The 21,532-nt window shown below is 54.8% G+C and overlaps 1 protein-coding gene across 1 annotated transcript; it reads left to right on the top strand.

Moving 5' to 3' along the window:
- Window positions 1-317: 317 nt before the first annotated feature.
- LOC119256604 (glycerate kinase-like) lies at window positions 318-9,921 on the top strand. Its single transcript, XM_037524399.1, is given in 5 exon segments — window positions 318-2,882; window positions 3,133-3,284; window positions 3,890-4,065; window positions 4,382-4,922; window positions 4,925-9,921. Coding segments are annotated over 5 exon segments (1,569 nt in total). The 5' UTR covers window positions 318-2,505; the 3' UTR covers window positions 5,248-9,921.
- The last annotated feature ends 11,611 nt before the right edge of the window (window positions 9,922-21,532 follow it).

A 21,532-nucleotide genomic window follows, 5' to 3' on the forward strand; every position in this document is an offset into this window, starting at 1 on the left:
TCGAGTTCTCTTTTTTTTTTTTTTTAATTTTATTTTTGTATTCCCCATACAACTGCAACCCGCTTATTTTGACCCCAATCCCTCCCCTCCCCGTCCCCCATCCCCCCATAGAGTGTCTCTGGTTCATAGTTTTTTGTTGATTTTGATTTTCACTTTCTTATACTTACTCATTTCCCATCGAGTTCTCTTGATGGTGGGATAGGTGCCAATGCCCTACTCCTGTTGCTGGATATATTCCCAGGCCCCCTCCCACAATAATTTACATTTGGCATCTCAACCCCGCCCCACGAACCCACACTTCCGCCTTTCGCCCCGCCCATCCCAAGTACTTCCGGCCTCCCGCCCTGGACGCTGCCACCGGAGCGTGCGGTGGTAAGTCCGCGCCAAAGGTCCTGTGAAAGCAGTCTTTGGGCTGGCGACGCGGTCCAGAGCTCTTATTACTCGGGCCACCCACCCGGTCATTACACGGCAACCATTTTTCCTTCTCGAACGCCTGAGGCGCTGGCCTGGGGATGACGTCACATCCGGGGCATGTGAGGGCAGGCAAAGCCCGGAAATAGCTCCTGCCCCACCTGGTGGCGGGAAGGGGTCAGGACCTATATTGTCGGTATTTTCGGGTTTTGCACCGGAGGGCCCGGGGTTTTAGGAAAGGCGGTATCGAATGGATTTGCTGGATTTAGCACATAAAAATACAGGACGTCTAGTTAAATTTCAGGTAAACGAGGATTATTTTTAGTGTAAGTATATAGCCTGTACAATATTTGGGACATATCTTTACAAAAAAGTATGAGTATGTTTCATACACTATTTGGAATACACCTATAAAATTATGTTGTTTATCTGAAATGCAAATTTAATTGGACGCCCTCTATCTTTCTTATCTGGCAACCTTAGCCTTGAGCGTCCCCCTGCCCTGGACTCCTGTTTCCAGTAGTGAACCCGTTTCTAGAGCTTTGTACCTGTGAGAAATAGGTATAAAATGTCAAAATCAGCTATTGCTAGATGTTCCCAATCTAATGGGCCAGCCCCAGGGCCCCTTGGCAAAAGCTGGGACCAGTTTCATGGTGGCACCTTCTGTGTTCCCTTTCACAACTGGAGTGAAGCAGGGTTAGCTTTCTCATGGGAAAACAGAACCATGCAGTCTGAGTGGCTGAGGGCTAGTATTTGCTAGGTTTTTGAGTGTGGGCGATACTGGTTTTTGGGTCCAGATGTTCTGTGTTAACTGTGGAAAACTTAAGAGAGCCCAAGGATGCCAAAGGGAGAGTGTTTATCATAGTTTCACCCCACCCCACCTTTTGCACATGAAACCCAGGGAGAAAAAGGCAGCCCTCCCAGCCCCTCAGAAAACCTGTGGTTATTGCTAGAACCTGATCCTCAGCCGCCTTCCTTTGTTCTGTCCACACCTGCTGCTGTAGTCAGCCTGTGGCACTTATTATGGTGGGTGTTCACTAAAGTAGATGCCTTTCATGAAATGAGCTTTTTGGAATTTTGCTGTCCCTAAACTCTTATATTGCCTCCTGGCCTTCTTTAACCTTTACCCTTCCCAGGGGAGGAATGATTATTTAGGTTTAGCTGTGAGAGGTTACCCTTTGCCTGCTCCAGCCACTTAAATTTCCCAGAGGTGGTGTGACCAAAGCTTTGTTATGTTGGAACCAAAATCTGGCCAGAGGTGGGTCTGGCCAGCCATGTGGGTAGGAGGGCATCATCCTTTCCTGTAGCTTGGGCCTGTGCTGTGGGGCCTCCTGTGGTATCTAGGGACTTCTTCAAGGTTTCACCGTGAGCCAGACATTTGAACCTGACTCCCTTGCAGGTCTGGATTGCTGAGATTCCTTAGGCTGTATACCCTGAATGTACTCTGGGCCTACCTGTCAGTGTCCTGGTAAACCTGTAGCCTCCCCACACAGACCTAGCCTTCTCAAGCTTCCCAGCCTAGACTCATGAGCTAATGCAGTAGAGCAGGCTGGAGGTCAGCAGGCTCAGGGTCAAGTGGTGGGACAGCCAGCAGTCTCCTGGCAAGAGAAGTGGTAAATAGGCAAGGAAGGAGTGCCAGAAAGAGGTGTTACCCATTGGTGAGGGCTTGAAAGTGCAGGGGGGTGGGGAAGGGGGAGGCCAGAACTCCACTGATTGGAGTAGCTTCCTCTGTGAATAATTAACTCTCAGTTAGAGGAGGTGACCTAGGAGGAAGGCTCAGCCAACAGGACCTTTGGACTCAGGGCAGAGTGTCCAGAGGGCCTATGTGTAGGCTGCAGAAGAGGAGGACATGGCTGGGTGGCAGGGCTGGGGTCCAAGGACTGGAGTGAGATCAGGCAACTGTGGACCTCAGGAAGTCTCCTCGGACTGACAAGTGGCCTGTGCTTGCAGCAGCAGCTGTGGGGTCCACTGGCCCTGAGCCCTCAGAGGGTGGCTGTGGTGGGCCGCCTATCTCTGGCCTTGCAGCAGCATCACTAGTGCTTTCCTTCCCCCTAGGCAGGCATGGATGCCAGGTGGTGCTGAGATCAGTGGGGCATGGCTGCAGCCCTGCAGGTCCTGCCCTGTTTGGCCCGAGCCTTCTTGCGCCAGCGGTTCTGGGGGAGTCCAGCAACCCGAATGGCCAGTGGCATGGCCCTACCAAAGCTGGCACGGCAGCTATTTGAAAGCTCTGTGGGTGCTGTGCTGCCAGGCCCCATGTTGCACCGGGCACTATCCTTCGATCCTGATAGTGGGCAGCTGAAGGTGCGGGACCGGAGCTTTCAACTGCGGCAAAACCTTTACCTGGTGGGCTTTGGTAAGGCTGTGCTGGGAATGGCAGCTGCTGCTGAGGAGCTACTGGGCCATCATCTCGTACAGGGCGTGATCAGCGTTCCCAGAGGGATCCGTGCGACCTTGGAGCATGCTGGCAAGCAGTAAGGAACCATGGGGGGCTGCTCCCCACTGTCCATCTGGAGGGAAACCTGGTCCCAGGCATAAGCTGGATTTAGGCTTCCCTCTCTCACCAGCTTACTTATTATTCTGGATCTGGCCTAATTTGTGGGGGGGAGGTTATCGGTGGGCATCCTATTAGTGCCCCTTTTTACTCCTGTACACAGGCTGGGAAATCAGGTGGGAGGAGAGGAGCCCACCCCATCTCTTGCTTTATGCCCTATCACTTCTCAGGGAGATGCTGTTGAAGCCACACAGCCGTATCCAGGTATTTGAGGGTGCAGAGCACAACCTGCCGGACCGTGATGCACTACGGGCTGCACTAGCCATCCAGCAGCTGGCCAGAGGTCTCACAGCTGATGATCTGCTGCTTGTGCTCATCTCAGGTGTGGCTGCCAGATTGGTTCAGGACAGTTGGGGTGTGTGTGCGACAAATATCAGGTCTTCAAAAAACTGTTGGTCTGAGCCCCCAGGATCACAGAGTGAGGGAGGCAGTGAAGAACCTGCATGGCTGACTTCTGGGTAGTCCTGGGCTGTTTGTCTGGCCTCCCCTGAGCTGTGGATTCCTCCTTTTGAGTGACCTTGTTGGGTGACCCTTTGAGGGTACATAGGGAGAACCTAACTCAGCCTCATAAGGAAAATGTCACTATTACTGCTGTTGTCTGCACCAGTGTCACCCAGGGCTAGAACCCAGGTCTCCGGCTGCTCCAGAGCCCTCTTCTTGGTCTTCCACTGTTTCCACCTGGTCTTCCCTCTATTCCAAGCTCTTAAGCAATGGTTCTTCCAGTACCTTCTGGGACCTGGGCTACTCTGAGTCAGGATGCAACCTCAGGTGCCCAGGATATGGTGGCCATATATAGTCATTGAATGTCCACATGGGGGCACTCTAACCCTACCTTGCTTCCTTAAAGTGGAACTGGCTACCTGGTGGCTGGGTGAGGCCCTCCTTTGGCCATCCCTGTCCTCCTAGATGTCTTCATTGTCTTTATAGGTGGGGGCTCAGCTCTCCTGCCCGCTCCCATCCCACCCATCACACTGGAGGAGAAGCAGACACTTACCAAGTTGCTGGCAGCCCGAGGAGCCACTATCCAGGAGCTGAACACCATTCGGAAGGCCTTATCCCAGCTGAAGGGTGGTGGACTGGCGCAGGTCGCCTACCCTGCCCAGGTGCGTAGGTACTTTTTCCGTAGGCTCCCTGGGCTGGTGGAGCCAGGCCCAAATATAGCAGGGAAATGAAAACTTAGCACAGTAGACAGATTGGCAGGGGCCTGGTATGGGATTCCAGGGCTGACTGAGAGGGGCTACAGAAGGGATGAGGGGAGTCTGCATGGCCTAGTGAACCTCCAGGAGAAGGGTTAGAAACCTGTGAGGAAACCCACTGACTGGTATGAGAGTATGTAGACACACAGGGCCAGGGTGTCCTTGTGGACTCTGGGGAAAGGACCAGGTGGGCCTTAGCGTGGCCTCTGTGACCCCTCCCTAGGTGGTGAGCCTGATTCTGTCAGACGTGGTGGGGGACCCTCTGGAGTTCATCGCCAGTGGACCCACTGTGGCCAGTGTCCACAGCGTGCAAGATTCCCTGCACATCCTCAATCGCTACAACCTTCGTGCTGACTTGCCGCGTTCTGTGAAGACTGTGCTGGCTCAGGCCGACTCTGACCCCCATGGGCCACACACCTGCGGGCATGTCCTCAATGTGATTATTGGCTCAAACGCAATGGCACTGGCTGAGACCCAGCAGCAGGCTGAAGCGCTGGGATACCGAGCTGTGGTGCTGACCGCAGCCATGCAGGGCGATGTGAAAAGGGTGGCCCAGTTCTACGGGCTGTTAGCCAGAGTGGCTGGAGCTTGCCTCTCCCATACTGGGACTGAAACCCTTGTGGAGGAGGACACGCAGCTCCATGAGCTCGCGACTGAGCTTCAGCTCCCGGACTTGCAGCTGAAGGACTCTCTGAAGGCTGTGGCAGAGGCCAAGGGGCCCATCTGCCTGCTGGCTGGTGGAGAGCCCACCGTGCAGTTGCAGGGCTTGGGCAGGGGGGCCGGAACCAGGAACTGGCCCTGCGTGTTGGAGTGGAGCTGGGACGCTGGCCTCTGGGGCCTATTAATGTGCTGTTTTTGAGCGGTGGCACTGATGGGCAGGATGGGCCCACAGAGGCAGCTGGGGCTTGGGTCACTGCTGAGCTTGCCAGCCAGGCTGCTGCAGAGGACCTGGATGTGGCCACCTTCCTAGCCCACAATGACTCACATACCTTCTTCTGCCGCTTCCAGGGTGGGTCACACCTGCTACGCACAGGGATGACCGGCACCAATGTCATGGACACCCACCTCCTGTTCCTGTGGCCACGGTGATAGCATAGGTCATATTTTGGGAGTCCAGAGGAGGCCTACAAGGGCGAGGTCCGGGGGTGACAAGGTTGGTCCCTAGGGCTGTACTAGGCCTTAGCACCTCTCCCCTCCTTGGCCTTGGCTGCTTGGTTGGCTCTCCCACCTCCCACCCAGGGCCTCCGCTTTATAGCCATCCTCACTCAACCAGATTGGCAGATTGGGGTGCTCTTCCACCCCTGCTTTCTGCCATAGCAGCAGGTACCCCTGAGGAGCAGGGCAAGCCCCTTTACCAGTTTGCTGTTCTCGGGTTTTTTCCCTGGGGCAGCTCTTCTGCTGAGCTCCCAAGCCTGTATTTTTCTGTGGGGTGATGCACAGATTGAAAATAAAATGGACCACACTATGGTTCTCCATGCATCTTCCCTCAGAGCAAACACTTGAGGGAAACCATTGGGGCGAGAAGTGGGGTCAGATGACAGCTTCAGTGCCTGGATTTCTCACGCCTTCTCTGCAGGCCATACCTAGCACTTGCTTTATGTTGAGCCTAGTTCCTGTCATGCTCATCGTGGGTGAGCAGAAACCCCAGGCCACTATCCAACCATGAGCCTCCCCTGTCGCATCCGTGCCACAGTCTCTCCAGCATCTGCTGTATGCCTTGCTGGGTGGATATTTACTACCAGCCACCAGGGACACCCGGCCCTTTTGTCCTAGGACAGCCCTTAACCACGGCCTGCTCTTTCTTTGGTTGAGCCTCCCTCTGTTTATCCAGGGGCTACTCTGACCACACAGGAAGCTGTCCTTGTTTCCTTGTGCCGGTCCTATTTCTCAGGATGAACATCCTCAGTTCCTTCAGCCATTTCTCTGGGGACTCAGTTCAGTTCTCCAGTCTTGCAGGGGGGATCTAGTAGCTTCCTCAGTCCCCATTTCAGTTGGTGGGGAAGAGAACAACGGGAGGAGGGCAACAGGGGAGTGGCTCCCTTGGCCAGGTTAGCAGCCTGTGCTAGGAGAGGAAAGGGCCGTGCTGTCTTGGCTCGCCTTGGCTCCCTTGCCCAGTATCCAAGCCCTCTGCTGGCCACCCTCGCCGTGCGCCACGGCTCCAATCCCTATATGAGTGAGCAGTAGAATCACATAGGAATAAAAAGCCATAGAGAACAGCGAGGCCTGGGGCTGCTCCTGCTGGTCTCCCCTTCCACCCTAACTGGCCCCTCCTCTCAGGGTGGGAAGGGACTCTGGGCCAGCACTTGCATGTCCTCCCTCTGGCAAGAGCCTTCCCTCCCTACTTGGGCTTTAGACATCCCAGCTTGAGATGGTTCATGATCTGGGGAGGGATGTCACTCACAGGTCAGCCTGGGGCTTGGGAGAGAGTTGAGCAAGGCCAACCAGCTTCTGGGGGCCAGAGAGTTTAGGGAAAGGGGGAGTTTTTACTACTCTGTGATGCAGTGACACCACTTCTCTTCTGTCCTGGCCTGGAATTTCCACTGCCCAGGGTCATAGTGTTGGGATATTAGCCCATGTGGTAGTGCCTGTGCCCTCGTCTTCCTCTGCAACTTCTAGTTACGCTGAGCCTGCCTCCATCTTCACCCTTGGGAACATGAGTGTCAGCACCTGGGGTCAAGTTCCAGACAAGAGCAGGATGGGAGGGCTGTGGTTGGGGCAGGGACCTATCTGCCATGTCACGTGCGTGTGTGTGTGTGGAGGGGGGCGGGCATGCACACAGATACAACATGGGATGTGTACTTGGCTGCTTATATACCTGGTGAGGAGTTTGAGTGTGGGTGGGGTCTTGGTGGAGGCTCCCCCCTATGTTACCCTGGCCCTGCCCTCACCTCTATTTGTGGGGGCCAGGAGCCCACGGACAGGATTGGGTCTAACCCATTAGATTTGCTCACTTGATACCCACTGGGTTAGAAAGGATATATTTGGCTACACCCTCGGTGAAAATATAAATCCTACATAGTATGTGCTCAGTAGGACTTAGTGGCTCCATAAATGTCAATTATGGGTTGTAATGATTGCTCCCATCCTTGGCTTTTGGCTTGGGTCTCTCCTGGCTCAGATCCCTGTGGCCCTTGCTCACCTCATCTCCACTCCTTGAGATTGTCCTGGCCCAGCTCGAGGCTTTTGCCATGGAGCTTGTCTGCCCCCCCAGCCCCCTAACTGTCCATTCTCACAGATCCCTCCACTCTCTGCACTTGGCATGCGCTGAGAGCAGCTGGGCAGTGGGCCCTGCATAGCCCTTAGGTGTCAGTTAATCCAAATCCCTTTGTTTTATAGCCGGGACACCACTATCAAGAGAAGAAAGGTAGTTTGTCTGGGGTACACAGCAAGGCTGCTGCAGACCAGGGTGAGAATCTGGTTGGGATGTGCTTGACCACCCTCTGCCCTCTCTCTGGAGAGGCTCTGGGGCCCGCTGCTCCCTGCCTGCTGTTGCTCAGGGGCTTGGATTGGCGACATGAACACATGTGGCCTCTCTCGAGGCCCATAAAGCAGATCTGTCAGTACCTTCTTGGGTCAGGTTTCACAGCTCCCTTAGGCGTGTGACTTGGCAGAAGACCACCTGCAATTGGGTGGCGAATTTCTACCCAACAGTGTGTGTCTGTGTCTCTGCACATCTGCATGTGTGTGCCTGGGTACACGTGTGGGCATGTGTGTTCTGCTCAGCCCATGACTCATCACTAAGTGGACCTCTGAGCCATGCTCTGCTCTGTGCTAGAGTGAGTGAGTTAGGTATGGTTGGAGTATTGGGGATATGATGAAGTGAATTGGGCAAAGAGGCCATAGAGGCCGACAGGCCAGCTGGCAAAGAATTTTCTGAGCCTGGCCAAGGGGATCCAATCTCACCTTGACAGCGGGGACTAGTGTCATGAGAATTTAAGTGAGGGGTGATGCCACGAGGCTGTTTGAAGACTGATGCTGAGGCCTGCCTGCCTTACTGCATGGGTGAGGGGTGGGGACAAGCAAGGAGGGGAAGGGGGTTGCAGGTGAGTGAGAGGTATATTATTATCAGGCTTGGGAACCCCCTCCTACCTCCCCTCTGCTCGCTCCCCCTGCAGCCTCATACAGCCGTCTGCCAGCCCAGGTGATCCTGAAGATGCCTACTTTGAAATCAAGGCTGGCAGCCCTGGCTCAAAGAGCCCTGGGAGTAACCTAGCCACTCTGTCCCTGGGAATGTCATTGGGCCTTGAGAATTTGAGGGACAGAAAGATGGGCAGCTGGTGGACATTCTGGTGAGCACAGCTCCCGTCCTCATGTAGGCTCTCACCAGGGTCGCAGTTAAAGGGCCTGGAAGGAGCAGAGAGTGGGAGTCAGGTCCTAAGTCCTTAACTTGCCTTGTCACTTTCCTATCTTCAGGCCTCCCCACTGTCTAATAGGGACACCATCCTTGTCCTACTCCCCTCTCTGGGGAGGTGTGAGCTTCGAGGGCATCTGGGTAGGAAAGCTCTGTGGAAGTGGAGGACTTGGGGCGGAAGGGGAAAAAGGAGTTGTTGGCTTCTGCTATGGTGAAGTTCAGGGCAGAGGCCAGTAAGGCCTTCGTGTCCACTGAGGCTGAGAGAGTACTGCCCTCTGGCACTGGATGGGCACTTGCAGGGGGTGGTATTTGAGTCTTGAATGACTGGCAGAGTTACAGAACTGAGGGGGTCAGCTGGAACAAGAATTGACCCAGCCTGAGAGAGAGTCCCCATCAAGTCTCAGAAAAATGGACAGGGTAGCTTGCTTCCCTCTGGATCTGGATCACGTGTGAGAGAGATGGGGTGGGCAAGAACCAGCTTGACCCCAGGTTGGGAATCATTACTTGAGAAGATTTGGGGTGTGCTAGGGGTAGGGGGACACCAACACACCTTGAGTGGCGGGGAAGCCAGTGACTTAGGCTGCTTGTGAGTGATAGGACCGTGGAGTGTAGTGAGCTGTGCCCAGGCCAGGAGAGGTGGCCTTTCTGAATGTCTGAGAATCGCCCCCTCCCTGATGACCATTGGGACCAGTCCTGAGACTATGCTTTCCTACTTTCCCTGGCTCAGGCTTCCCTTGGATATGTAGAGACTGGATGGGGCAAACTGGGGTGCACCTCCTAAACCTCTGCACTTGGTCCCCATTAGCTTATGCCCACAGCTCTGATTCCACCTCTAACACTTTTCCATCTGGGAAGGGTTGCTGAGCTGCTCAGACCAAGAGGCTGTGGTCAGGGAAGAGAGTGAGGCAGAGTTGGCCTCCAAAACAAGTGTCCCGTTGGCCTAGCCCTAGGAGAACAAATGCCTTTAGAGGCTTTGCCTCATGGGATTGTTACCTACCATGATCTTGTCCGCTGCTGGCTCCCTGAGAATTCAAGGAAACGAAGGCCCTGGCTTGGCCCTACTGTGGCCAGATAGCCAGGGGCTGGTCCCCCAAGATGTCCCCATTGGGAAGATCCCCTCTGGTCTCACACTCCTGGCCTTTGCTGCTCCCTCCTCTGGCAGCCAGCAGAGCGACCTTGCTCACTCTCTGGGGGAAGTGTGGGCAGTGCTCTTGTCTCTCCAGCTCTGTCATTCCATCCTCAGATCCAGTAAGTAGGGGGTGGCAGGGCCCCTTCTATCCACTCCCCCCCCCCACACACCTGCCCAGCTTCAAGGTCTCTGGCTCTCCTTGTACCCTGGGTCATCTCCAATAATCACACTTGTAGCTGTATTCAAGAGCCAGGATTCTGTCTCCACCTGTTCTCCACCCCCCCCCCCCACCTTCCTCCCCAAGTCAGCTCACCCCAGGAAACTGACCACACCAACATCTCAGCTCTGGCCTGAATCGGTACTGTTGGCAACTCTGGGTAAAGCTGTCCTGGGAACCCTATCTTAGGGGAGTTTGTCAAGAGACTCTATGGAAGGATGAAGTACCTTTCCCTCCATGTGGATCTCTGGGTCTAGGGGTCAGTAGCTTGGATACCCAGGCTCTCCTTCTTTGGATGCCCTGCCTCCTGAGCAGTGGAAGCAGCCCTAGCATGTCCTTGACCAGTAATCAAGACCTCTCCAGGGACCGGCACTTGTAAAGGGTCACAGTCCCATGGACAGCGCCTGCTGCTACCAGCAGCCTCGCAGCCACAGCCCAGCCAGAGGCAGGGTTCTGAGCCCTGGACTCCAGGTCTGGTCACATTCAAACCCTCACAGGCAGCCCAGCTCCAGCCCGCCCAGTTGGGTCTCCCTCCGGGCAGGGCCACCTGCAGAAGCCAGGCACGGGGCAGGGACAGAGCTGGCCAGCTCCCAAACCAGTTTTGCCCCCCTTTCCTCCCCTGCATGCAGCCAACGGGCTACCCCTCTCTGCCCTGGCTCCTCCTGACCGCAGGGCATCTGAGGCTGGCACTCTGACTGCTGCTCCCACTGCCCTGGGCAAAGCAGCGGTCGTGGGTAGTGGCTGGACTGCCCACTCTACCCATCTGCCCACCCCCAGAGCTCCCAGTCCGATGCCGGCTCACCTCGGCGGTGCGGTCTTCTCACCAGAGGCACTGCAGTGTGGGAACTGTCCCGAGGAGCCGGTTCTCAGCTGAAACAAAGAGGTGGGGGAGAAAGAGGGGGGCAGCGGGAGAGGGAGAGGGTAAGCAGCGAGCAGGCGAAGGAGTGGAGGCTGGAGGGGGAAGAGAAGGGAGAGGATGAGAGAGAAGAGGGGAGGGGAGGAGAACGCGCCCTGAGATAAAGCCTGACATCCCGGCACCGAAGGGCCAGGGAAAGAGGGAAGAGGAAATGGGGAGGGGGAGGAGGTGAGGGGCCAGACTGGGAGAGGAGAGACTGTGGAGGGGGCGGGACCGGGACTGGAGAGGCAGCCGGGGTGAGAGGCATGGCTGCAGGGAGCAGGCAGCCGGCGGAGGGGCCCCACCCCGTCCCATGCCAGTTTCTGGTCTCGGGGAAACCAAGAGGACTCGAGTGGGCAAAAAGCCACCAAGGGCAATGGGAGGGAGAGGTGAGCAGTCAGGTGAGGGGCCAGGGACGAAGGCCGAGAAGAACAAAGGTGTCCGAACGAAGATGTCCGAGTGGAAAGTCTGGCCCCTGCTGACCTCTGCAGTCCAGTCGGAAGAGTCCTGGGCAGTCTTCTGAATGGGGGGCAGGTCCAGACTCTGAAATAGCAACCTGAGATCAAGGGGGAGGGGCTGAGAGTGGGCGGGGTGGGGTGGGGGGTCCTCTTCATTCGGAGAGAACACACAATACAGTGATTGACCACACATCTGGAAGCTGGTGTCACTGTGGGGGATGGGATGGTTAGATGGGGTCGGGAGCCAGGCTGGGGACCTGGTGCTGAAAGAGCATTTAGGACCCTCAAGGAGGCTGCAATGGGGAAGGGGAAGAGAGGATGAAGGGAGTGGCGAAGGAGGGGGATAGGAAGTGGTAAGGAGCCTGGAGTGGGGGTGGTGTGGCCAGAGCTGAGCCTCCTTAACTAGCCCACCTAAGCAGAGGCTTCCCGCTTCACACCCCGCAGTTCTTGGGCTGCCTAATGGAGACCTAATGAAGAATGAATCCCCGGGCTTCCCAGCGCTGCTGTGACAGGCAAGGGCACTAGGGAAGTCAGCTGGGGCTACTGAAACAGGAGTCTGTTAGTGCTTTGGGGGGGTGTGGGGGAGCAGGAGAGGTTGATGGCTTTGACCAGAGCCAACCCATCCCTTTCTCACCCTGGGGTACACTGTCCTGTGCTGGTCTAGTCTCGTCCCTCTCTCAGCAGCCCAGAAGGCCCAAGACATTCTGCCCTCCTAGACTCTCCTAGCTCTTCTGTCCAAGTCCCCTTTCTTGTCCCACTGGACATTCTTCATAGAAATTCCAGCGTACCAGCATTGTTTGGGGAACAGGAGAGGGAGAGGGACCCGTGGGCTTACCTAAAGCTGTGACGGGGAGAGGGAGTCAGCGCTGGTCCCACCCTGCGTGAAGGGACAGAGCTAGATCCCCCTTAAACTCTGCCTAACCCATTTCCCTACCAGCCCCTTGGGGAAGCCCTTCTGGCCACCTCAACCCAGCTGCCACCTGTTCAGCTTTCTCTAGGAGTCAGGAGCCCCACGACAGGAAAGGACACCCCCCACTCTGTCTTTCCTTATCCCTTCCCTTTCTTCCCTCCCTCCTCCATCTCCCTCCAGCTCCCTCTCTCCTTTCCTTCTACCTTTTATTTAGAAGACATTTCAAATTTATAGACACATTGTCGGAATAGTATAAGGCATGGATATACTCTTCTATTGTGGATATTTTGTCGTGTGTGTGTGTGTGTGTGTGTGTTCACACACATAATTTTTTCCTGACCTATTTGAGAGTAAATTGTAGACGTCACAGCTGAAAAGATGATTTCTTACATCTCTGCCTCCTGCACCAGCCAAGGGAAGCCCACACCATGTAGCGTGGAATAAAGGGAGGTCTGGCCCCGGCCGTGACTGAGAGCACATCCATTGGGAGCCTGAGGGCTGGGGAACAAAGGGTTTGGCCAGGGTCACTTTGGTTGTTGGACTGGGCCCCACACCCCCCTTACTTTTTCTCCTCTCCAGTTTGGGAGGCAGGGAGCCATTGCCCACCCGGGGAGCAGGTGGTGTTTGCTGGGTGTGGAGCTGCAGCATATGTCTGTGAAGACTGTGGCAGGCAGGCGGGTGGAGCTGGGAGAGCAGGGATAGCCGGGCTGTGGCACCTGGGTACACTTGGGAGACGGCACTGCCTGGTCCTGAGTGGGTGTGAAAGGACCCAGATGCTGGAGGCACCAGCCCCAGTGCCCTGGCCTGGAACTCTTGCCTTTGGGGCCCTTCCCGTGGCCTCGTGGCCATTTAACAGCTGGTCCATGTGAATTAGCTTAGATAGGGCACAAGGGTGATTCTTTTACTCTGGGACTTACAGCATGGCCCCTGACACAGACTGGCATTCCTTCTATATCCCTCTGTGCCCCCACATGGGTTGGAGTCCCATTTGCATGTGAAGGCAGCCCGTGAGGCCACCTTCTCGCATTCCTCCAGAGGTTATGGTTTAGAAGTCTGGCATTTAGAAGATCACACCTTAAAGATGATTTGAACTCTGAAGCCCTGATTTTTCTCCCTTTCTTTCTTCCTCCAAGAAGTCCCCCAGACTTCCTCAGCGCATCGAACTCACTGGCTTCCAGGGAACACCAACCCGGTCTGGTCCTTTGCTGTTTACACTGATACTGTCCTCAGGAGCCAGGGTTTTGCTTAGTCATCAGCATTTCTTCTTTCCTGATGCCCCAGGCTGGCAGGTAATCATGGATGTCTGTGTGCCCAGAGATGGATGCCAGTGGCTTGGTTGGTCCTGTGTGGACGTTGAGTTACTCTGACGAGAGTCCCAGTATGCCTGAGAATCCACAGGCTCTGGGCTGGTTGAAGTGGGGGGTGTAAGGGGACCCACTGGAGAGAAGAAAATGACTTATTCAAATCCCAACCTGTCAGGGTAAAGTTGAGCCTCTAACTTGAGTATCTGGCCACCTGTTCAGCACCTTCTGCTTCCTTCCCTGGACCACAGGCCAGTCTGGCTAGGGCAGAGCCTGAGGGTCCTCCCTGAACTCCACTTGGGAGGCTGCAGGACCTGCTGAACCAAGAAGAGAATGCTCCCTTCCCCTGCATCTGTTATCCTCTGCTCATACATGTGACAGCCCAGGGGACTTTGGCCTCTCCCTTTGCCCATCCCCCTGAAGAGATTTCAGTCAATTAGCACATACGGTATTTACTTAATTAGGGTAATGACATAATTAGTGTAACTTGGGCTCCATCACATGGCTGCAACATGCAATTAGGAACCGTCAGCAGGAGGTGACATTGTGAAAATGTTCATTCAATTTTGATTCCAGCATGGAGGCTGTAGCAGCTGCCTCTGCTGGGGAGGGAGGTGGGCAACTGTTGCTGTGTGTGTATATGTATGGAGGGGAGGGTGTGGGGGATGGTGATTGCAGGCAGCTGGCAGGCAGCCTGGGACTGGGAGTCAGTGTAGGCAGGAGGGCAGATTCCAGGGCTGATGGAGTCCCTGACCAAACCTCTCCCATCACATAGATGCTTTGCCCCACTCTCCACCTCCAGCAACCACAGGGCAGGGCAGTGACCCTGGCTTGGTTGAAGTGGCTGAGATTGGGGGTCTGTCCCCTGTCCCCAAGTTCTCTGACTGAAATGTCTCCATCAATAGGCAGTTGCTTCTCTTTTTAGGGCTTTGCGGCTTACAAGAGCTATTGTCTCACCCTTGGTATGGTGGCTCTGTGAGACCACACTGGAAAGACTGGGGTGACTGCTATTATCCTCATTGGACTGGTGGGGAAATGGAGGCTCAGGGCTAGGAAGGTGGCAGAGCCAATCATAGCTATGCTGACCCTGAGAGGCACCTCAACAAGAGCTCCTCAAGCCCAGGCAAATCAGCCCTGCCCCATGGGCTCTGTTCCTAGGAGGGAGCAGGGCTCCTTTGGGAATCACTGGCGGGTGGCGGAGTTCCCAGACTCCTGCTTCCTCAGCCCTCTCCACCCTCCAACCCCCAACTTCCACTAGGCCATTCCCTCCCAACACTATACATGGCCTTTTCCTCAGTGAACCTCTCAGCTTTCCTGGGGGACTGCAGGGAAGTGAGGGAAGATGAGTGTCAGAACTATTTTTGTGGGATAGTGTCCTCAGATATGTCCCTCACCTCTCTGGGCCTGGCCTCCCCACTAGTTAGGGTTAGTTAGAGGAGTAACTCTCTGAGCCCCCGTAAGAGGTCTTTGAAGGCAAGTCAGCCAGGTCATGCCTGCCTCATCCTCAGCAGAGCCCAGTATAGCTTCAACCCCAGCTGAGGCCAGACAGCCAGAATGATGGGGGTGGGGTAGGGGTGCGGTTCCCACAGGTATGACCCATGGTCCCTGCCTCACCCCATTCCCAGACTCTCAGCTCATTGGGGCCCATCAGTCACTCCTGGGTGTCCCCTCTACCTAGAGAGGAGGTAGCTGCCACTGCCACTGCCAAAGCCATCCTCCAAGTCCCATTCTCCTCCATGCCAGGCAGATTAGGGGATAATTAAGTAAAAATAGGCCTTCCGACCAGTGTAGCTCATTAAGGCCTAATTAAGTTAATTAGTTCCAGGTGTGGATGGCAAGGCTCAAGTGAGGCAGCGGCTGTTCACGGTAATTGCATTTTGCAGCAGCAGCGGTGGCCATGGTTATGGTGGCGATAAAGGCAATGTCTTCCTCTGAGGCCTGGAAGCCTGCCAGGGAGTTCAGGAGGCTGCCGCTGAACTGGGAGGGGTATGAAGCTGCCCAGGAGGCCAGGGACCACCCAGAGAGCCTTAGTCAGAGGTCAGGGTGTACAGGGCCCAGAGAGACCTGTGCTCTCTGCACATGTGGGCGGGTGTGTGTACAAAGCCACCAAAAGGGATTTTCCTCTCTGACTGAGCAGGGTGTGTGCCCAGTGGCTGGTTCTTTGGATCTCCTCACATCCCATGGCGGCCCCCAGGAAGACTAAAATGGCTTTGCTGAAAGGGAATATGTGACTGACTAAGTTGTAGGAGTCCACCTAAGTCACCCTCTCCATTTGGGTTGAACCCCCAGTTCCTATCTCTTTCTGGCAGGTGTATGGCTCTTAGAAATAGCCCCTCTTTGCTTGCAGTTCAGGGAAAAATGAGGCCACACAAGTCTGGGCCCTCCATAGAGGAACTGCTGACTGCCTCACTCCCTGTCCCTGATGTCTCCCTGAACCTGCTTGCTTGCTTCCTTCCTTTCTTTTTTAAGATTTATTTATTTATTTATACAAGCAGTGGGTACAAGAAGCTCGAGAGGGTGAGAGAATTCACCAGAATCAGAGCAGGGAACAGAACAGGCAGAGTGACGAAATACACTGCTGAGGGGAGCAGCAGGCGTGGCAGGAGTGGTCTGTTGCGCCATGTGGGACCCTCGCCCGAGGCCCCCTGAACCCGCTTTCTGCTGAAACTTCTCCTTCCAGGTGACCCTGAGGACCTGCGTCAGTTTGTAAAGGGGGTTCAGTTCATGTTCTTTTGCCTCCCAGAACCACAGTGCCTCTTGTGAGAGGGGTGGTTCACAGTTCCATTCAAGATGAAAAAATGAGGCTCAGAGAGGGAACAGAGGGCCTGGGGCCGAGGTCTGCAGCCTCAATTCTGAAGGGTGGTTTACAGCCAGAAGAGAAGACTGCAGGTTCAGTGCTAACAAGTTTGGCTTTTAGTTTTCTTTCACCTGCCCTGCAGCTCCCTCTGCCTGGGGTTCACAGTTCCACCCAAGCTGAGTGTGTCCTGAGGCAAGCCTCCCCCATTATGACTGGTCACAAAAGCTGGACCGTGACCAGACAAAGGGACCGGAATGAAAGTACTGGTTGTCATGGCAACCTGGTGGGTTGCTGGGACCCAGGGGAGGGATTTGGCTGTGTGCCGGAGCCTGGGCATCCAGAAGACCTCTGAGCATGAGCCAGGGTTGCCCAGGGGCTGTCAGGGATCCCCTCCTGCTCCGGGTCCACCAGAGCCAGGCATACAATGACAATCTCACCCCCTCCCTGCAGCACCTGCTCCCGGGACCTCCCCCAGTGACCCCATTATTCTGCACCTGCTGCCCCCCTCCCCACTCATCAACCAAGGCCCATCCCCAGGGTACTCCCCGCCCATCCCCAGGTCCAGCTGCCTGCTCTGAGGACCAGCCAAGAAGGACTGTTTCCACAGGAAGGGCAGCAGAAGCCCTCGGGCAAGGTCCAGCTGCCAACCCAGTTCTGCCTAACCAGCAGTGTGCATGGCGATGAAGCGTCCATTTCAGGACATCATCTCACCGGGAAAATGGGAACAGTTATTCCTGCCCTCAGGCCCTCCAAGAGTAACTTGGAAGGCGATCTGAAGCTAGAATGTCCCCACAACTGGGCCAGGATAGACAGCTGGTTGGGACGAGACTGTCTTGGAACACTTTCGAGGCCATCTCTGTTAGACCCCAAACACATTCCTGCATACTTAAGAGTCACTACTTGGTGGTAGAGATGACATTTCCCAGAGGCCCCTCAAGGGTACAGGGGAACGAGGCAGGGTACCCCTTAGTGCCAGGTGCTTGAGTGGCCTGTCAGGATATTGAGGAAAGAAGACACTGGGGCGGGCAGGGATCCTCACAGGAAGAGTAAGTGTTGCCAGGATGGGGAGGTGTCTCTGGGGATCTGACAGTCCATGTAGGGTAGGGAAACAGATTCTAGGAACTATCAGTGTCTGGGTCTCTGAATGGAGGCAGGATATGAGGGTTAGAGGAATGGAAGACCTGACAGATGTCCCTCCCCCTCCTGGAAAAGATGGAGGCATCCCAGGGCAACTGGTTTGTCCTGTGGCAACTTGTCACACTCTAGGGGCTCTTTGCAGGACAACCCCAGGTTCTCATCCTGTTTTGCTGCAGCCTTAGATGAGGCCCCTTCTGTCTTGCCACCTTCGTTTGTCCACCCAGAGTGTGGGAGCAGATTGTCAAGGAGACTGGCCTCCAGCTTCCCTCTGCCACAGCTGTTTGAATGCCCCCAGACCATTGTAGGCAGGGCCCTGCTGCTGACAGTGGCCTTCCTCTCTAATAATGAGGATTCCCTCTCTGGAAAAAACCATACTGGCCTCTCTGGAAGCTCTTCCATATTCCTCCCTAGAGGTCTGGAGGGGCAATACTTTTGCCAGGAATGGAGGTTTTGGGGTCAGGGAAACAGTCCTGGTCGCCCTCAGACCACTCTGTGGAGTAGCCCCATATAGTGCAAGCAAGGTTTGTCTTCCCCACTGTGCAGGTGGAAAAACCGAGGCTCCGCAAGGAAGAGACTCAGTGAGTGGGTAGCTGGACCTAGCCACCTGCCCAGTTCGTAGACCTTTCTGTGGGTGGACAAAAGGTTACAATGGCACTAGGTGGACTAGAGGGCCAACATGAGGCCACCCACACTGCCAGGAGAATGCTCAGCCTATGCTCAGCAACTTGGAGCTGAGGGGAAATGAGACACTCCCTGAGCCTAATTAGGATAAATAACTTTTTTTTTTTAAAGATTTATTCATGCATACAAGAAGTGGGGTACAGGCCAGACGTACGGGAGGGTGAGAAGATTCACCAGAGACAGAGTGGAGAGCAGAACAGGCAGACTGACTGAATACGCTGCTGAGGGGAGCAGCAGGTGAGACAGGAGAGGTATGCCGCACCGTGTGGGTATCTCTCCGGCTGGCCGGGATCAAACCCATGCTGCAGAGGCTAAGGGCAGCTTCACAGCGCTACACTCAACCACCTGCGCCACCAGGGGAGGCCCAGGATAGATAACTTTCTGTGTAGCTGCTCAGGGCCCCTGAGATGGCCTATGGGAAATGTCACTGTCTCGGTGCCTGTCACCTGGAGCTTTAGCCTAGGCAGGTGGGGCCGCAAGAGTAGAGCTTCAGCACCCTGACCCCTTTTCCTGGACGTGGTGTGGAACTGTAGCGCAGAGGAAGGCTCGCTAAGGAAGAGGGCGTGAAGGTGGGATCAGTGCAGCTGAACTGCTGTCCCTGTCTTCATCTGATGGCCTAGATGTGGGTTGCTCTGTCTTCTAGTCATTTCCTAAGGGTCCTACCTCTACTGAGGGACTGGAGGGCTGCTGGGAAAATAACACCCACTGGTCCTCACTATGCAAAGCCATCTTCCAGTTGGGGAACACAAGAGTAATTGTTGTGAGGTTGCCTGTCAAGTGGTAGGGGCTGTGATCCTCTGGGGCCTCTGAGGATAGTGTGTGTTCTGTGGGCTAAGGCAATCAGGGAGGGCTTCCTGAGGAGGTGAGGCCTGAGATGGGATGAAATGTAGAAAAACCAAAAAAGGAAGTAGTTCCTGCTGGGAAGCTCTGCATGAGTACAGCTGGGAGTGGGCTTGGCTAGGATGAGGGCTGAACAGTCCTCCAACCTCTCTGGGGACTCCTTTCCATTCCTCCCTGAACTCTGGGTTTTCAAGGTCTTGTCTGTCAAGCTAACCGTATAGATCAAAGGAGAATTAATTTGTCTCCACTTTCATTCATCAAAGAAAATACTGGTCAAAGCTGCTGAGGCCAGCTGGCTAAAGGCAGAGTCAGAGAGATCAGGGGAGGAATGGAGAGAGGATGAACCAGAACTTTCTCAGACCTCTCTTTGACACCCCCCAAGCCTGTGACTCAGTTTCTCTTGGCAGCAGCTCTTCTGGCCTAGCAAACCAGAGGGAGATCCTGGGGGCTCAAGAGGCTGGCTAGAGGCAGGTGGGGAGTGGGTGGCTCCAGCCACCTCATCTGTCTGCCTACAGCCCTCTGCCCTCTGTTCCCACTGTCAGGCCACATGAAAGGCCCATTCTGTCATCCATTCACACAGGGCTTTCATCTCTGCAGCCAGCAAAGCATTACTTCCAGCCTCAGCGCTCCCTCAGGCACAGGGGAGGGGAATGCCCAGGCCTGCCATGCCCTCAGCCCCCTTGCCTGGAGGGCCTGGGCCAGGGCCAGGGCACCCTAAGCAGCCTGTCTACCCAAACCCTGAGCTTTCACCCACCAGAGATGGGCAGACAGCCCCCCGCCCCCAACTCTTGCAAGGAACCCTGACACCTTTTCCTGGACCTGGTGTGGGACTGCCCTCCATTTCAACAAGAGCAAGGCTTACCTCCCTTCCAGTCCTTACAGGGCAAAAGCCTTCCCACCAAAGGCGGGGCAAGAACCCAGGTGGGGCCAGGGCTTAGTCCCTTGTTCTCCCAGGGAATTTAAGTGTGGTGGCCTCAAGGAAGATCAAAGCCTGAACCCATGCCCAACCATTGAGCATTAAAGTGTGGGCACCTGAAAGTGCAGGGGCCACTCATAGTCTCCTGCCAGGGAGGGAAGAAGGCAGTCACGTTCAGTGCCCACACCTATAGTATGGCTGGGCTGCTGGGAAGTGAAGCATCCCTGGACCCCATTTCTGCAAACTGCCCTATAGTTGAGGGACATAGCAGTGACCATGGCATGGTAAGGAGTGAGTGTGTCTGGGGCCTGGACCTCCTGAGAGCAGACCACTTTTTTGGGGGGCCTGTCCATCTGTCTAGCAGCCATGGCCCCTGTGATGTCACCAACCCAGTGTTGCTTGGCAACTTTCCAGGACTAGTGCATTGCCCCTCTCATCCCTGACGTCCCACCATGGGCTGATGTTGCCCTGGCAACCTGGATGGAGACTGCAGCTTTTTGGACAGCTGTACCCACTGTGGGAAGTGCCAGGCAGAAGCAGGGAAGCAAGTGTTTCTCCACAGGCTGAGTCGGGGTACGCAGCCTTTCTCCAGACCTACAGAGGAGCCAGGCTGCCCTAAACTGGGCTTTGGGGGGAGTCTCTGTTCCCTTGAAGAGCTGTGGCCATTCTTGCCTCCCATCCCTCTAATGTTCCTTTGTTTCAAAATGGTCACTCTGTACCCACCATAAACTAAAATCAACAATTAAAAGGGTACCCTCTCCCTGGTCTCAACTAAGGGGCACAAGCCAAAAATCAGCTGGACTGACCTTGTGAAGAAGCTGTGTCAACAACAAAAAAGTTGTCTCAGGGCAAATCAGTAACTTCAAAGAAAGACTTCAAGGTTTATGGCATTGCTAAACTCCCTGTTCCCAGAAGATAAGGCTGTTAATAGATAGGGCAAATTTTAACAAACCTTCTTGTTTTCTTCAATGCATAGACAATATCAAATAGATACATTAATCGGACACCTGCCCGGACTTTCTCTGTCATAATCTTTGAAAATGAAAAATGTTTTCCTTGCAGATTGTATAAAATTCTCATTGTGAGGCTCAGAATTCGGACAGCTTTCCCAGAGTATGTGTTCTGAGATTGTTATGAGCTCGAGTCCTCAGTCTTTATTCTTTAGTAAACTCATTTTGGCTTGGCTCAGTTTATTTATTTATTGGCATTCACTGTGTGAATGCCAGTAAAAAATAGCAACTCTAGCCTGAGCATAGGGGGCAGCAGCATGGAGTTTGGAAGGATGGATAGGAGTGGGCTGGGGCAGAGCAAGAGGAAGGCTCTGGACAGGGAGGCAGGAGCCTGTGCAAAGGCCCAATTGCTGTCTCGCCTCATAGCACACACACTGCCTTGGGGCTCCTCATGGCCTCGCCTCTGCCTCTCCCGCTCAGTGGACATTTAATGGTAGGGACAGAGGCCAGTGCAAATCTGGCACTAAGTACACAACACAGACCTGGCACCGATCAGCATTGCTAAAATGTCAAAACTGGACATTTGTGTTATGAACATCAGCAGGTCCTTTTACTCCCACCCACCCACCCCCCCACCCCCCCCCCACCCTCTCCCCACATTAACTTGTCTTCCCCAGTCTCAGGTTTCCCAGCGATGAAATAGAGCCAGTTGTGGGAAGGCTTTGGGTAGGGGTTCTCAGGTTGAGTGGGGTAATTTTTGTTTGTTTTTTACTTTTGACATTTTTATTTATT

Source organism: Talpa occidentalis, unplaced genomic scaffold, assembly GCF_014898055.3.
Source record: "Talpa occidentalis isolate TD23 unplaced genomic scaffold, MPIMG_talOcc4v2.1 talOcc4.328, whole genome shotgun sequence".
Classification (NCBI taxonomy): Eukaryota; Metazoa; Chordata; class Mammalia; order Eulipotyphla; family Talpidae; genus Talpa; species Talpa occidentalis.